This window comes from Agelaius phoeniceus, chromosome 3 (assembly GCF_051311805.1).
Source record: "Agelaius phoeniceus isolate bAgePho1 chromosome 3, bAgePho1.hap1, whole genome shotgun sequence".
In the NCBI taxonomy this organism is placed as follows: Eukaryota; Metazoa; Chordata; class Aves; order Passeriformes; family Icteridae; genus Agelaius; species Agelaius phoeniceus.
Genome location: NC_135267.1, coordinates 7,874,517 through 7,891,714, shown reverse-complemented (window position 1 = coordinate 7,891,714; position 17,198 = coordinate 7,874,517). Strand labels below are relative to the sequence as shown.

The window sequence follows — 17,198 nt, the reverse complement described above, 5'->3', positions numbered from 1 at the left end:
ATGATAATAGTTGGACAGTGGTGAAATAGCTGTAACAAAGAGAACAGTTTTAAAATCAGGTATGTTATGCATTTTTCAGGATGTGCTTAATTCCTGCGCTAGTGAATGGCAATTTGTGGCCTGATCACCATATGGTTGTACTTTGTTGTACCATAGCTTTCCTTGGTGTACCAGATATAATCCTGAGGGGCACAGACTCAGATCTTCTAAGCTATGAGGACCTTGCTTAGCTCTGAAGTCAGTGGGACTTAGGCATTTAAATACCTGTAAGCATTTGATTATATCTAACTGTGTCACAGAGGCTGCCTGTGACAGAGAAAGAAGTTTCTATCACCAGCTTCTGAGCCTGGGAAGGATGAGACTTTTCATAAGGGAAGTTTGTGGGCTGTGCTTGAAATCCAGAGTCCTGGGTGGCAGACACAGTTTCCCTTCATTTTGTGGTTATGTGGGATTGTGTATTTCCAGGAAATTTGGATATTTTGGATAGAAGGTTTGTAAGGAGGAGAGCCAAAGGGATCTTGCTTAGGAGCAAAGTCCTTTTAGGTTTTCAAGAGAGAGGTTGGTTTAATAAACAATTGATTTGTTCCTGGAAGTATCCAGGAATATTGTAGGAAGTGAGATTTCTAAAGGTCTGGTCCCTTGTCTTCTATGGCTAACTCTGTTCAGGTGTGACTATTTCCAACCTCACAAAAGGCATTTGGTTCCTAGATTTGATGTTTAGGTGCCTCCAGGAGACTCAAATGCCAAATTTAACTTGCTGCCTGTGTCTTGTGTCAGGTGGGTTTTTACTGGACAGCAGCAACTCTGTGCTCTAGCTTTTACAGCTGAGTCCCTCAGGAATTACCAGGTTGGCTTCTGAGTTCTCCTCTTGTATGGCCCAAGCCAGTGAGAACACTTCTAACCTACTCAAAAGGTCCCCCAGTTCACCACATACCTTCCCCAGTTTGGATGCACATCTTCCCTCCATCAGCAGGGTGCTGTAATCTTCAGATGGTTGTTCAGCCTTTTCAAGGAGGATTAGTAGGTTGTAGGTGAGACACCCAGGTTTCTCATCTTCACTCTTTGTGGAACGAGGGTCAGTGACCAGTTGCAAGACTGGGGCATTACACACAGTGATGGAAGCAGCACAAGATGTGGGTGAGATTGTACCTGACAAGGACAGGCAGTGATGGAGGCTCTGGGATTCCATCGGGTGCAGAGGGTGAAGAGTTCAGCTACAAAGCAGCTCCTGAGATTGGTGGTTTGGTTTTTTCATTGGTGCAGTGATACAGATATCCAACACCCACAGCCAGAGCAATTTGTTACTGCACTCACTAAGGATTGTGGCACCCATGTGCCCCCCCTCAGGAGCAGCTGTGGGAAAGGACCCTGCCACTGGAGGACACTGCCACTGCTCCAGCCTGGTGCTGAGAAGCTGTGCTCCCTCACACTGCCTGCCAGAGCTCCCTCCTTCCTCAAGTGCTGAGTGTTTATCCAGAATGAAAAAAATGATAAATTCGGTTTGCTGTGAGTTCAAATCCCCTGTCTCAGCTGTGATATTTTAAGGTCTTGTGGCAGAAGGATACTCTCAATTTTTCCTGCAGTAGATCTGTCACTAGAATAATTAACAGCTCAATGAATAATAAGAATTGTCTCTATAACCTTGTGGCAGTATGGTAAATAATCATTAAAGCAGGAAGAAGCTGAGTTTCAGTCAGGGCTAATGAAGTCCTATGGATTTGACATGTTATATGTTCCATTCCTAGCCCCTGCAGTATGTCACAGTCACCTTCCTGTGTATTCTAACGTGCCCCAGAGCCTGGGATCTGAGGAGAGCAGACAGGCTACCAGCATAACTGAGTAATCCTCTATTTTACTGGAAGTCAAGATTTTCCTTCCAAATTGGAAGAACTTGTAACCAATCCCCTTGTAACCGTTCCCCAATTCTTTCCTGTGGCCTTTGCACACTTCAGTGAGTGACTGCAGAGACACACATGCCTTCCTCCACCCCTACCAGTGGTCTTGATTTATCACTAACAACTTTTGGGCTTGCATTAAAATTTGTTGCCCTTTCTACCTCCGTGCACTTCCACTCTTAAATGTACATTGTTCCTGCCTTGCACAGTGAGTGCTACTGGATAACTGGAGGGCTGTTTCAGAGTATAAATGAATTATTAAAACACAGACAGGATGCTGACATTAATCATTCCTCTGGTTTGTGACTGCTTTCAAAATTGTAAATTCAGGGCTTTCATAGTTGGAGTTGCAGCTTGGGTGTGAATTTCTGATCAAAACTACAGGAAGTTGGTTGTGCTGTGTTCAGTGAGCATATCCACTGTGTTTTCCTGTGGCAGCTTTACTCAATGTCCAGCTTGTAATCTGTTCTTCCCCTGCCATGATCACAACTGAGGTGCTCTTATCTGAATTGTTCTTTGCTTTCAAACATTTTATTTAAGTGTAGGGCTCCTGTTTTATCAAATCTCCTAATTCAGAGTTCATCAGTCCTGCCAGAAAAGCTGACCCTGGCCTATAAATGTCCTTAATTTTGAGATAATTCATTCTTTCTTAGGCTGAAAGGCTGAGCAAAAATGGGCAGAAGACACATATTTCCTCCACTCTTGCCACAATTCTTTGGTTTTCTTTGTGATTTATGCTGTGTTCTGCTTTCAAATGTTACATCAACCAGCAAACACAAATTTACAGGTGGAATGAAGGAGCTTCAGCCTACATTGTTCCATGGCCTCACAGCTTGTACCAGCCTGACCTCTGCAACCAGCCTTGGCTGCTGCTGTGTGACTTTTCAGAATTTGTACACAGTGGGAAATTTTCTGTGTTACATTATTAAAGAGAACAGAAAATAAGTTCGGTGAAGTCATAAAAATTGCTCTGGATCTATGCCCTTGTGACTGACATGAGAACTAAGACCATTAAGATGTTCTGTTGCTGGGAACTAGCAATATTTAAGAAAACTTTTATTAACTTCATTGTTATAATTTTACTGCAGTGATATCACTTAATCTAAATAATCCCAGCCAAGAGGATAAAGTGATCTAGTTTACAACATATAGGGAAACTATTTTTGTTCCATTATTTTTAACTGTACACAGAATTAACAAAATTCAGAGATATAAGTATTAAACATGCGCATGAGATTTGCCATTCTGAGGCCAAACAAGGAAAAAGGATACACCAAATTCTGAATTAACAATAATTTTTATATGCATAAATTGCTTTATATTCTTATGTACACAATTAATAATGAGAATTAACGATGAGGATTAATCTGGTGGTGTGATATAGGGCAGAATAGTAGAAAATGGCATTATTTCTCTTTTAATGCTCAGGGATCAGACAGTGTGGGACAACAAGAATACCTGCCTCAGGTGGGAATTAAAAGCTTTAACATATAAGGCTTAATCCTGTTGCAGCCGAAATCCTCTTTTCACGCTTTACTGTTGCTTCCGCATTTTAATGTGAAAGTTGCAAAATATTTTTTTCTTCAAGATACTGAAAGCCTCTTAAAAATATGTTACAGAAAATGCTCAGCCTAGCCATTTAGTAATAATGTCAATATATGAAGCTAGTCCATTTTAGACATCTTATGATGCAAGTTGAGAAAAGTGAATAAGGTGACTGCTTCCTTTCTCAGTCAGTGCAATCAGAGTGATGCAGATTTTCCTTACCATTAAAGTGTGGCTATAGAGCATCTGAATTCTTTAATTGTTCTTGTGGGTATTGAATGTGTGAACTTACAGGTGCTATTTCAAGCAAAACCAAGCACCATGTTTGATGCCCTTTTGTTCCACATTTGGGATGGGAAGCCCTCCATGTGATTCATGTGACATGACTTAATCAGTGCCATTAGCTCTGGAAAGAACCCCTATAGAGGTAGCTGGCATAGTCTCCTCATAGAGAGTGTGTCATAGAGACAGTAACCATCCCTTTGCTTCTGAAGAATGAAATGAAAATGTGAGCTGCTGGTTAAATCCTGCAATCCTTAACACTCATGAAGCCTGCATTCATGCAAGCCATCTAACTCAGTGTATGTAATAGGAGAATCCATTTCAAGGCCAGCATCTAAGTCAGTCCATACTCCTGTCATCAGATATTTCTGAAACTTTGTGTGTGAAACTGATTTATATAAGGTACCTAAAGTCATACCACTCACAGCTGGTATTTGGGGAGGAAGAATAGGTTATGAACTTCCAGAACAACCTTTTTCTTCCTCTTTCTCTACTGTGGCTTGCTTCAGTGCTCCACCCTACTGCCAGGATGCCATTTGCTGTTTCCTGCTGTTGTGAGTTGGCGTCACTTGCATTTGCTGTATTTATTGTATTTGCTGCTAATGTTAGTGATGAAATAAGGAACAAAATTGAAAATGCAATTTTTAACAACTGATTCCCAGTTACCCACTGCCTTTTTATCCCATCTGTGGATTAACTGATCAGTGGATGTGGAAACCCTGGAACCAGCTCTGCTGAGAGGCAGATAAGGTCAGGCATGCCTCTTAGCTCATGACCAGCACCTCACTGACCCAGAAAGAGTTGAGCCGGTTTTATGCAGCATGCATCCTTATCCACATGGCCAGGAGGCTCAAGGCACCTCTGTGAAAGGCTTCTAGTGTTACCGAGGCAGGCTTCTGTAAACAGGGGCCCTCAGCAGTGCTCTCAGGCACAGGCAGCAAGGTCTGCTCAGCCCTGGCCAGCCCAGCTGGCGCTGCCAGAGCGCTGCAGACGTGGGTGCACACAGCAGCAGTGCCCACAGCAGAGCCCAGGCAGCCTTGCCACCACCAGCAGCAACTGTGCAAAATGTGTACTTTAAAAAAAATTACTGCATACAGAGCTGCTCTTGTTGAAAAATTGGGTTCTTTTATTATTCCCACAGAAATTAAAGCTTACAAGGGAAATTTGTGGTTGAGAGTATTTGTGTGTGTGGTTTCATAGTGCAAAAAGATTTGTAGTAGTAGACTTACTTGAAATCATTTCATGTTTGAAATGTGTGATATATGACTGTTTAAAACATAACTTCCTTAAACCATCGCTGATTTTTTTATCTGCTTTATCTGGATGGATTAAAGCCATTAAAATACACACATTCTTTCCATGCTATATTGATATTATAGGAACAAAACCATCTTTCATGTTATTTAGAAACAAAGCTTCACTTTCGCAAATTGTTATTTCAGGAGTTTTTAGCTCTTAATATAAAGAAAACCCTTTTGTTGTAATAAATGAAAATGCATCCAAATCATTCCTCCATGAAGATGAATTTCTTAAGGATTTTTGTGTGATTGCGTGAAAAATAATTTTCCTCCATGCCTGTAAAGGGAGCTGAGTGGATAGCAGAGATAAGGTTTGGTGGAAAGGAAGAATGGAAACGACATCGTTGAAGTTATTTTTTAAGATCTGCTGTCTCTGCAGTCCTTTCCATTTTTGTGGAGAAAAAGCTGCATTTTGTGCTTTTTGAACCACCTTTCTGTTCCATTGTTGCTCTTGGCTGTAAAAAAAACCGAAACAAACCCCATCACCTTCCAGTAAAATTGTATTAGCAGATTTTAAACAATTTTATTTCCTCGTGAACTTAAGCTAAATTGTATCCTGACAGGCCTGATTTATCAGGCAAATGCCCCACGTTGTTTGTCAGCTTCTTTGTTGGGGGGAAGGGGGAGGGGAAGCCCGAGCAACAAAAGACCGTAACCTATTGATAATACTTCTGTGATACACTGGGGAAAATAGATCGATTTAGAACTAACCACAGAAAACTAGTCGATCTGATGAGTTTACAACAGAGCATTTTTATTTATTTATTTGTAACAAGAGTAAACATCATCAATATTCCACCCTGCGTTATTGGAAGCCTCGCCGACAGTGCGGGTTTGTGTCAGCGTGATGGGGCTATCTGTAAAATAAAAGAAGGCAAGCTTAAAAAAAAAAAGGAGGGACCTTGTTTTACTCACAAAATGGAAAGTCTTGGATCTCTGGTACATTATCATGAGTTGTAGGATTCACAGGACAAATAATAGATGGGTGAGAATTTTTATTGTATTTAATCTTTTTTTTTTTCTTTAAGAGGTTATCTTTTTTTTATATTCCTGTTAAATATCTCAAAAAGCTAGTAAAGCACAGGAAATTTTCTAACTGAATTTCACTGGAGAACGCCAGCCTGCAATTAACTTTCCCAGCATGTTGCCTCTGCACAGTGTTTTGCATGAACGAGAAGTTCAGGGTAGCAAATACTCACAGGACCAACACAAATCTAAATGTGGCACCAGTGTGCCATTTTCTGCATTGACAATACGCTGTTTAACAACATTCTTGATTAAAAATACTTACAGTTTTAAAATTAAACTGATTTTTTTTTTTCCCATGAATTGATAGATGAGGGTGCTAGTGAGGTTTTCTTCCTCGTTGTAAGCCTGCTTGATGGACAAGCCATAAATGCTCTGATGAAGATTGTAAATATTCCTTTCTCTAGTTTATTTAACAAGATAATTTCACTTGACCTTAATTATTATTTCAGTAGTATTTCAGTATTCACTACTTTGAATTCTAATAGCTGTTTAGAGTGTTTTCAAACTTGGCTGTATTCTCTCCTGCATTCAGCTACAGTTTAAGAATTAAAGGTTGATAACCGGAATGGTGTAAACCCCAGCAATGCACGTGTGAGCAGAAACATCCCATTCATTTCCCTGTCAGAGGGCACGAGCAGAGTGTACATTCCACTCATCTTCTGTGTGTCTTGTTAGCTCACCAAAATGCTTTGGGTTGAAAGGAGCCTTAAAGCCATCTAGTTCCAACCTCCCCTGCCATGGGCAGGGACACCTTCCACTAGACCAGGTTGTTTAGAGTCCCATCCAACCTGGCTTTTCAAGCTGCAGCACAGACAATTTGAAATTAGCAGATCCTCAATAGTGGGGAAGATCCTTTCTGAGGATCCTCCAACACCTGCTGAGGTGTGGGAGGTCTCTCTCACTTGTCCCAGGTGGTACCTGAGCAAGCACCCTGAGCTTTTTTAAGTGTCACATCCAGATAGTGAGAATCATCCCTTTGCAGTATTTCATGGCCTTATTTTCATGACAAGTCACTGTAGCCTTAAACAGATGAACTCTTAGTTATGTCTAAGACCCATTTCTCTGTTAGATCATGGATAGTTTAACTTCCCTTTACAGCCATTTACAAAATAGAATAATTGAAGTGATCTGCTGCCTGTTCCATCTGCCTTTCTTTAGGTATGTTGTGAAAGTAATGGCAGAAAAGGACAGCACATTTAGGTACGATTTTAAACATTTCCTTTGTGCTTTAACTGCACAGTTGCATTCAGTGTATTGTAACAGCATCTCATGTGCACACACTGCTAGGATTCCATGCCATTTTCAAGGCATTAATGTAGTGCAAGATGGAGTATTGTTAGTCAAGAATCATTTTTTGTGGTCTGATAGCATTCAGAAAGGAATAACAAAAGAGGAATTGGTGTGGGGTATATCCTGGTGAATTATTTTAGTCTTCCTCTGAGTGTACCCCCTTCCCTCCCTTTCCTATCCCTGTTAGATGTTAACCCCTTATTCCCTGCCTCCCCTCCCCCAAGTCAGTCACTTGGATAATTTTACGGTTTTTTCTCTCAACAGATAACAGTCTGGGGTTACACATATTTTTTCTCTACTTGTCATATGTATTGGATTATCATCTAAATTATATTATAAAACAGCTCAAAGAAGCAAGTAGTTGTGTTTAACTAGTGCTGCTTAACCCATCTGAGTTGTTACTATGGAAAATGTATTTGCAAGGCAAGGGTATTGTTGTTTTAAAAAGTTTAGGGCTGGGGTGTGCTTCCTGAGTAGGAGTATCTGATTGCTGGAACAAGAAGAAAAGGCTAAAGACTAGATGACATTATTTGGTTGTGAAATTGAGTATTTCTAATCAATTTCCGTCATCAGCTTTTTGCAATTAATTCAGCATATTTTATGTTGGAATCTGTACACTTCTGCTTCTTCATGTTTCCTTTAATATGTATAGTTTTATGCAATCACAAATCCATAGTGAAGGAGAATTTAGGAGGTTTTCTTAACCTAGCTATATGCTCTCTTCTTTCTTCATTAGTGGGTGTTATTGTTACAGTTTTTTTGAGAGTATTGAAATATAATGCTAGACAAGTTCCTCAAGGTGTTCCTCTATTAAGATGTTCATCTTTTTTATATAAAAAAATCACCCTGATTCACCTTCCTGTCAGTGCTGTAGAGAAGAAAGGATTTCCCGTTAAGATAATTGCCATCTCTTTATATTTTTGAGCCTGAAGCTAGCTAGCAAATCATGGAAGCCTACTGTGAGAAAGACAATCCTATTTTAACAAATCCTTCTTACTTTTGTTCTTTGTAAGTGCTGATTCTATTATAATTGCACATTTAAGGGCTTTTTGTGTTTTATTCACCTCACGGTAGAATTTACATATAAACTTGTGTTTAAGCTAACATACATTCTTTCTGTGGTGCTTCAGAAGAGGTACTTGCTCTGGTTGCACTAATCTGGAGTTTCTGAGAGCAGAGTGGAATGAGAGTTGGTCCGTTTTCATGGCAGGATCAGCTTGTGTATTGTTCTGTGTATGTGTGTAGGTGGGGATGTGAATGTGTGAGCTCCCATGTGCGCATCGTGCTCTCGGCTTTCGTGATGTTTTAACGTAAGTACAGGCAGCAGAGAGGAGCAAAGGGCTGAAGTGCTCAGGATGAAAGGGTTAATGACATACCTTAATGCCTGGGGATGGTGCCATGCTGTCATTTGTGAGCTCTGAGGTGGCTGACCACCTCCATTTTGGGATAAATCCCTTGGAAAGGGAGGGCATTTCAGTGTAAGGTGTGATCTGTTCTCCTGGCAAGAGTGGTTGACGAGGAATGAATAAATAGTTAAAAGAACTGAATAAATATCACCCTCCTCTGTAAGTCCAGGCACACCCTGGCTGGCACATATGTACTTTAATGTGACACTTTACCCAGATGCTTGAATTGGTTGGTAACAAAAAACATCCCCAAAAAACCAAATCAGAGTTTAATCACAACTGCTTGTGACAGAGTTTTTCTTTTACAGTGACATTTCAGTGAAAATTTAAATAGATGCAAGGAATTACAATATTTTGCAAATAGGATGTATTGATTGAGTATATATGCAAAGGGTGAGAGAGGCTGCTTGAATGGAAGCAGGGGCCCTGACAGCAGGTTCTTTGCCAACTGGTGAGGTGAAATGGTCCACTGAATTGGATAACACAGAGCATACCACAGTGACTGATTAAATTGATTTGTCCATGGCTACTGCCTATCCTGCTACTGAGGCCCTTTACCCTATTTTCAAACTTTTTTCTTTTTTTTTTTAACTGTTCTAAATAGTTGTGGTATTAAGGGAGAAAAGAAATGTGTTGATGCATTCACAGCCATAAAATTCCATGTCCTGAATTAAGACAAAAACCACAATTTCCAGAATGTCTACATACTCCTATGCTATACTGTGTTATAATGCATTTATCCCAGGAACAAGTACACTGCTAGAAACCAATGACAAAGGTAATAATAAACATCATTCTCTAATATAACCTAATTACAATCAGTACCACATCTGTGAATCCTTAGATGTATTTATTGGAAGGGGAGAAAGTAAAACACTTAAAAATTTTTACCTGCTGTTGTTTCATTTCTCTAATCGCAAGGCTTATTTCCTTACTAATTTTTTCAGAAGGTGTTAGGAAAGCTTGTGGTGGAAACAGCTGAATGCCAGTTAGGAAGACTGAATGCTGAACATACTGCCAAGTGAGGGTCACTAATTTGAAAATACCTGCAATGATTTGGCAAAAAGTAGTCAGAGGGATAATGTTCAATAACTTGAAAATTATTTTTTTAACCACGGGAGAAAAAAACTTGATGTTTTGGTCTTAGATCAGGATGTTTGGATTTTACAATGTACTTAGTATGTCATTTCCCTTCCTGTGCTAGGGAAATCAATACTAACTGATAATGGGGCTGGTACATGTTATTTTCTTTGTGATTCAAGGGAAGCTTTGTTAGACTGTGTTTGTCTTCATGGGTTAGTCTGTCGTATATGCAGACAGAGTAGTGTAAGCACAGTCTTCAAATTCCACTGAAAAATCACATCAAACTTCAGTGCAGTGGTGACATCAAAATGGAACCTAAAATATGTTACTGCAGTTGTTGTAGAAGTGCAGAGTTCATTGTACTTAAGAAGAAACATTGGTTTCTTCTTACTTATTTTTAGGGAAGATGCAACAATAAATCACAATGATTTCTGAAAGGACAGTGAAGTTCTGTTCATTATTTAACTTTTTAAAATTATTGGCCAGTCTTGTAGGACATGATGGCATGCAGCATGCCATGAGCAACTTGTGCTGGTTTTTTGTTTGTCTGTGGAAATGAAGATATGATTGGTATCTTGCTAGTAGTGATGAAGAGATGTGAAGTGGGAGGTGCCAGGGATTGTTTCTTGGAGTGGAATTACAAATGTTGATATTTGCAGTCTTTTTTAAAAAATTATGCAGGTTTTATCAATAGCATTTCTTTGCAAGGTAAAGCAAATTCCGTAGGTGAGACTTCAGTTATACAAAAGCTTTGCTTGGATTAAACTTCTTGATATTGTATAAACTAGTAGGGTCTACTAAATCCTGGGTAAAATAGTCAAATGGTGCTTTGTTACTTTTCAGGAATCTGAAAATGTAACGTATCTTTATGTGGGCTTGATCCAGAGCACGTTGCAGTATTTTGTTCACAGTTATAGTTACAGTCTTTTTTTTAATCCTTACGTTGACTCTACAGACTAAGTATTTGTGAAATAATTGTTTTTAATTGGTCGGTGGTTAAAGGAAAGCAAAAAAAACCCCAAAAAACCAGGTTTAGTTTTTTCCAGTAAGGTTTGATTATTAGAAATGAAATGTCTATGCATTCAGTGCAAGTTTTATAAAACAAAGAAACAGAAACCATACAAAAGCAGCCAAAGTTGAAAACTCAGTGGTGGACATAAGGTCACCGTGCCAAAGGCGTGTAATTATTTCTTTGTATCGTATGTTAGAATAATGTAATCCAATAACTGGTGTTCCTGGTGTGTGTTACAAAGGATTCAGTAAGGAATTGCTGGAGAGTTCTTCAGGACTCCCCTGGCTAACAAGGTTAAATAGAAGAGGTTTTGTGGGCTTTAGCCATTTCTGAGAAGTGTGGGAGAAGCTGTGTCCGTGCGGCTGGAGGGGCCTCTCTGCACCCACGGAAAGTGGCACCGCGGCCACAGCCACGTGTACATGGGCTGGGAGTTTTGAGAGGAAACACACAAACACAGATTCATGACTATTGCCGGGCCTTTACTGAGGTTATTTTGAATCGAACCCCTAAGTGCCATTACAGACCCTGCGTCCCCACCGGCCCGGAGCCTCGGCCCATCGTGCCCGGGCTGAGGAGCTGAGGTGCCAGGCCGTGGGGCAGAGCCGGGCCCTGGGACAGTGCTGGGCCCTGGGACAGAGCCGGTCCTGGGACAATGCCGGGATCTGGGGACAGAGCCAGTCCTGGGATAATACCAGGATCTGGGGACAGTGCCGGGCCTTGGGACAGTGCTGGACCCTGGGATAATGCCGGGATCTGGGACAGAGCCGGTCCTGGGACAGTTCTGGGCCCTGGGACAGAGCCAGTCCTGAGACAGTGCCGGGCCCTGGGGACAGTGCCGGGATCAGGGACAGTGCCGGACCCTGGGACAATGCCGGGATCTGGGACAGAGCCGGTCCTGGCTCGGGGCGGGCACCGCGCCCCTCCTCGGGCTCGCCTTTCCCCGGCTGCCAGCACCGCGTCCCTCGGGCCCTGGTTCCGGGAGCGGCCGAGCCGGAGCATCCCCGCTCGGCGCGGGACGGCGGGACGCGGGTGCCGGGGCTCGCAGGGACGGCGGGGCGGCCATGGCTGGAGATCTGGTGCCCTCTAGTGGGGCCGGGCCCGAGCCCGCAAGAAACCTTCCCGCTGGACGCTGCCTTGCGTAACTCCATCTCTGTCTCTGTTTGGTTTTAGATGCTACAACTGCGGTGGCCTCGACCACCACGCTAAAGAATGTAGTCTACCTCCGCAGCCAAAGAAGTGCCATTACTGTCAGAGCATCATGCACATGGTGGCTAACTGCCCCCATAAAACTGTCTCGCAGCAGCCCACTAGTTCTCAGGGAAGACACGAAGCCGAACCGCAGCCTTCCACTTCTGCCTTGCTGAGAGAAGGGGGAGGGACGCACGGCTTCTCGTCTCCATCGTACTCTCAGGAAGGCAGGTCGGAGATGTCGGAGCGCTCGGGCAGGTCACCACAGGAAGTGTCGTCGAGTAAGTTGTCTGCGTCGCCTGAAGAACCAAACAGAAAGGGGCCTTCTGTTCAGAAAAGGAAAAAAACTTAATGCATTTTTCATAATGTTCCGTTTTCTTTACCCTCTTGGGATGTCTACCTCATGCAAGTACAGGGGAAATAATTCATTATCAGTAGCTGACCTGGAATTTTAACTACTGTTGAGGAACTGTGAATGTTTTGTTGTTTTTTGGTTTTTTTTTTCTTTGATAGACAAATCACTCCAAACAAAATACATTTGAGCAGGGTGCATTATGTTTTACTTTCTGTGTGTATGTGTGAGTGTGCATGTGTGTGTATGTATGTGTACATATCTATAAATATATATTTTTCCATCAGACCATTCTCCAGATCCCACCAGGCATTACTGTGAAGCAAAAGTCACAGTACCCACTCAATGTTCCTGAACTCATTCCTAGAACCAGTTTCTAAACGTCTTCAGAAAGCAAACAAGAAAACCCAATTTTCTGAAATTTCACTCAGAAACAAACCAAACCTGATAAACCACACAAAGAACTGAGATCAAGACTGTTATGTGTCTTGTAAACCAAAGGATACTTTCATATTTTAAAGCTGCCATATGGTACTAAAGATACTAAGACATCCCCCGTACCATCAATTTGAATTAGTTCCTTTTTCATCTCCACAAAATATCAAAACCCTCCCCTCCCCATGCCAGTGCAGGGCAGTTTCATGACTCAATACGACTCTCATTGCCACTACCCTTTGTTGGTGAGGAGTTTAAAGCTCCAGAAAAGACAATGAATGTGTAGTTTCTGTGATGGTTTCTCAAAACGTTTTGTTAAATTAATATGATTGTAACTGTAATTTAGATGTCTGTTGTGTAGGGGAGAATGTGTAAGTTGTTACCAAACAGACCCTTTTGAATGGTGTCAGGATGCCATCCTGGTTAGCCATTTGTATACTGTGAACATTTAGGGTACCTTGGTGGCAGTAGTAGCCGCAGCAGCAGCAATTTCTCTTGGTCCCAAGTAGTGTCCCTCAATTTGAAGGGTCTTCCCCCTTATTTCCTGTTGAAATACCATGGAGAGAACTCCCTAGGGATTTTTATTGTTGTTGTTGTCTGTTTGGGTTTTCAAGAAAACAAAATGCAAAGCTAAGGAGATCCTGGGCTGAATAGAGACTAAAGGTTGATGGGCACGTGGGGTTGCTCAGCTGGCCTCCCTAGATGAGGATGCAGCATGGGTGCAGACCAGCCTGAGTGGAGGCACCTGCAGATTTGCCAGAAGCCCTGGGCATCAGCTGCTTCTTGTGAACTGGGGGCTGCAGCTGACCAGCCTTGGTCCAGAGTGCCCTAGGACCACACACTTCTGTGTGAAAGAGGAGGAAGATTGGTGGCCTCAGAGTGAGACTCCCTGGGCTGCAGGCCTTGCTCAGGGTTAATAGAGTTGGAGCCTATCAAAACTTCAAGTCGCTTTCCATTTGTAACTTTTGAATTACCAAGTCATACGTAAGATAACGTACTCTGACAAATCCCATTGTGGATGTAAGTTAATTAGAGAAACCTGTATAATCCTTAACATTGGCAATAAACACAGGCTGTTAAAGCTTGAAAGTGTCGGGTAGGTTTAAGCTCGGATAATCAAACTAAAGAAACAGCCTGCATGAAAGGCCACAGCGAGCCAAAGTCTTACCCTGGTAACTCCTCTGCAGCCGATGGTTACAACAGGTATGCAGCTGGCTCACTGCGTGGCCTTTCCCCTTCCCACTTGTCCTGCCAGATGAGACTTTTACTGGTGCTGCTGCTGCTTCAGTGAACAGGTAGTCATCAAACTCCTCAGTGAAGGGCACAATTTTGAGAGAATTATTTTGTGTGAATTCCTTGCCAGTGTTTGCAAGAATCTCAAGGTTTGTACTGAAGTTCTCAGTAATGCTAATGCAAAGCTTACCTTTGACGATATTGAATGTGATATATCTATAGAGAACGTCCTTGCCTTACGTAAGGATAGTAAACTTATTTAAATTATGTAGACAAATCAAAGTGGCATTGCTTAACCTTCTAGTCGGTGTAAAAACCAGGTTAAACAGCAAAGATGCAAAACTTAGGTCACTTTGAAAATTTAAACCAAAGTTCCTTATAGAAATAGGCAACTGTGGATTTGAAAACTGGTCATTCCCTGTTTATATGTAAGAAGTTCAGAGCTGAGATAAAGAAATGTTTTCAACATGTGGATTTTTGTAGGTGCTGTTTGAAATCACTGTGCGCACCAAAGTCAGACTGAACTGCTAAGAGCACATACCAAACCCTATCTTATTGTTGAAAGCTTAAGGTTTTATTTTTATATATTAGAATGTTATCACTGTTACATAACATACTCAGGACAAAGAACTTTGCTCAGGGAATATACCACGTAATGTTTTTTCTTTACAGAATAGTCTACAGACCTGCTTACTCAGAACAAACCAAATAGTCTTAGACCTTTTTATCTCTATATAAGTATTATGTACTGATGTTAGTAACTACCTCTGAGTTGACATAGACCTACGTTTCTGATAATCAGATCTCAGCGTTTTGTATTATAAGTTCCTGTGAAATGATGAAGTGGTATTATGTACTGGTTGCTTATGTGAGCATTTGTGTCTTTATATCCACAGGGTCTGAGTTTTCAGAGATGCTGGGCAACCACAGCTCCCACTGACTTCCAGTTGGAGTTACTGGTGCTTGGCTTTTCTAGGAGGGGAGGGATGGGGGATGGGGGTGGAGGGGGAAGAACAAAAACACAAAAGCATCAAGCCCACTTTGTTTACATGGGTGACAATAAAATTATTATTCTGTTTACAGCAAAAGGCTACCTCATATCTACTGCATGATCACACCTTTGTGCTGCTGTGGCCTTAAAGGTGGCTGTTGATCTATGGTACATACTTTTTATCTGTACTGAATATGTGACTGTTAGTTCACCACTGCAGACGTTATGGTAAATACTTGTTTAAGATGAAGCATCCATTTGAAATTATGAGACCTTTCCAAACATTTCTTTGAAAGTTTTTATTTTTCTGTCCAAAGGATTATGGGCACTGTTCACGGGAATAAATACAGCTCCAGAAGAGACAAAAACGTACATGCCTAAGTTAAACATACCGCAGCATAAGCTGCAGCAGGTAACTACTTAGCACTGGGCTGCAGTAGGGAAAAAAATCTAGTTACACTCCTTCAATTGGCTGCTCCAAATAAGCAAAGAACCTTCTAAAGGAGGAGGCACAGACTGAGTTTGGGATTCTTCCTTCATGCCTAAGGACAAAATTAATATTCGGCAGCATTCACTCAGGCTGGATTTCCCCCTGTTCACCAGCCTGTCCTTGCCAGAGCACTCCACAATAAAACTCGTTTGAGTAGAAGTAGTTCAATATCTGCTCAGACAGATGTATTTTTCTCCTAACAATAGTGGAGATAAGGTTAAACCTGAAGCAAGAATCTCCCTCCCTCCCCTTCCCCCATCCCAAAATGCTCAATGTGATTTAATTGTAAGGGACATTTTGAGATATTTTTTGCTCTTCCCCAAGGAGAGGTCACAATATTTAATTACACGCTACAAAAGATAGGCCATGAGGAAGACTTGTATTTGGAGGAAGAGCCAAATAACTTTTTGCTGCAGTTGATGGTAGATCTGGCATTGTAATACCATTTGCAATATTTTGCCTTTAGCCAGCTTTCAGGGAGTGCCAAATACCACATTCAGATCCTACCTCTTCCCGTTGTAGGCCTTCTTTTTCAGCCATTTTATTCTGCACCAGTGTTATCCTGGAGTTCCTGCTTGGTTCCTGCTAACTTAGTTTTGTTAATAGAACCCCATTAAAAAAAAAGTGCTTATAGATCTTGTACCATTCTTTGTAAGAAGAATTATAAAAGAACATGGGAAATCACATGGAGTCTTAAATTTAATTTAATTAATTTATCTGTAAGAAATGTTTATCATAAAAATATATATGTATTCCCCTGTGCTAGATATAAAAGTAATTGGGAAGATGTGTACATGTGCAGATGCACTGATTTTAATTTCCTAGAAGTCTTAATGAGATTTGAGTATTGTTTTAGAAACAAGCAGAGCCTTGTTAAATGCATCGATCTTATTTTGCTTAGTTTTATCAACAGCCTCTTTAAGATCCAGTGGTTGTGTTACCCCTGTTACAACTGTTGACTGATAACAAGAGGTTGATCTATGAACACACACTTCCTTTTTTTTTTGTATAAACCAGGGCTGTGTATCAGCAGCTGTGGCAGTATTTTTCTGAGAATGTTGAAAAGTAGCAAGGTATTTGCTACCGTTGTCATTGAACCAAATGTATGAATATCTTTACAAAGGACAATGGTTTTGACTACCTCTTGGATTACTAAGTTAAGCAACAACTGTCTGACAAACATCACCAGACTGGCTTTAACTAGTATGTGTTGCTTGTGATAATAATAACAATAACCATACTAGAGACCAAAGTGAACACTGATTTCTATATGTCTTTAATACTGTGTCTTATCTAGTGTTTTTAAATTATCTTCTGTAGTATAGGTTACCTCATTGTCCATTTTGACTTGTATGTTGTTTACAGGGTGAAATAAAAGAAGAATCACTTGAATTTTATGTTGTAAGAAAAAAACCTTGAGTTGAAGTTTTGAAAGTCATTTCACCTGTTTACTGTCTTGAGGGACTAAAGCACTGATTGCCTTTCTACATATCATGTATTTTATATCCTCATTTCATGCCTAATGTCTTTTTTTCCTGTCAGTCATGGATATTGTGAGGTTGAAAAGAATTACTTGATTAAAAATAAAACATATAACATTGGCATTTACCGTGAGCCTTTGAGATTTGCTTTATTTGCATGATAAAAACACACTGCATGTCACTGGGTA

The 17,198-nt window shown here is 41.0% G+C and overlaps 1 protein-coding gene across 4 annotated transcripts in view; it reads left to right on the top strand.

Moving 5' to 3' along the window:
* Positions 1-17,138, top strand: part of LIN28B (lin-28 RNA binding posttranscriptional regulator B) — a 102,473-nt gene extending 85,335 nt beyond the window's left edge. For all 4 annotated transcript variants that reach the window (XM_077176542.1, XM_054630149.2, XM_077176541.1 and 1 more), the window contains exon 5: positions 12,011-17,138. In XM_077176542.1, coding sequence (XP_077032657.1) covers positions 12,011-12,380 — 370 coding nt within the window. In that variant the 3' untranslated portion in view covers positions 12,381-17,138. The remainder of the gene's footprint in view (positions 1-12,010) is intronic.
* The last annotated feature ends 60 nt before the right edge of the window (positions 17,139-17,198 follow it).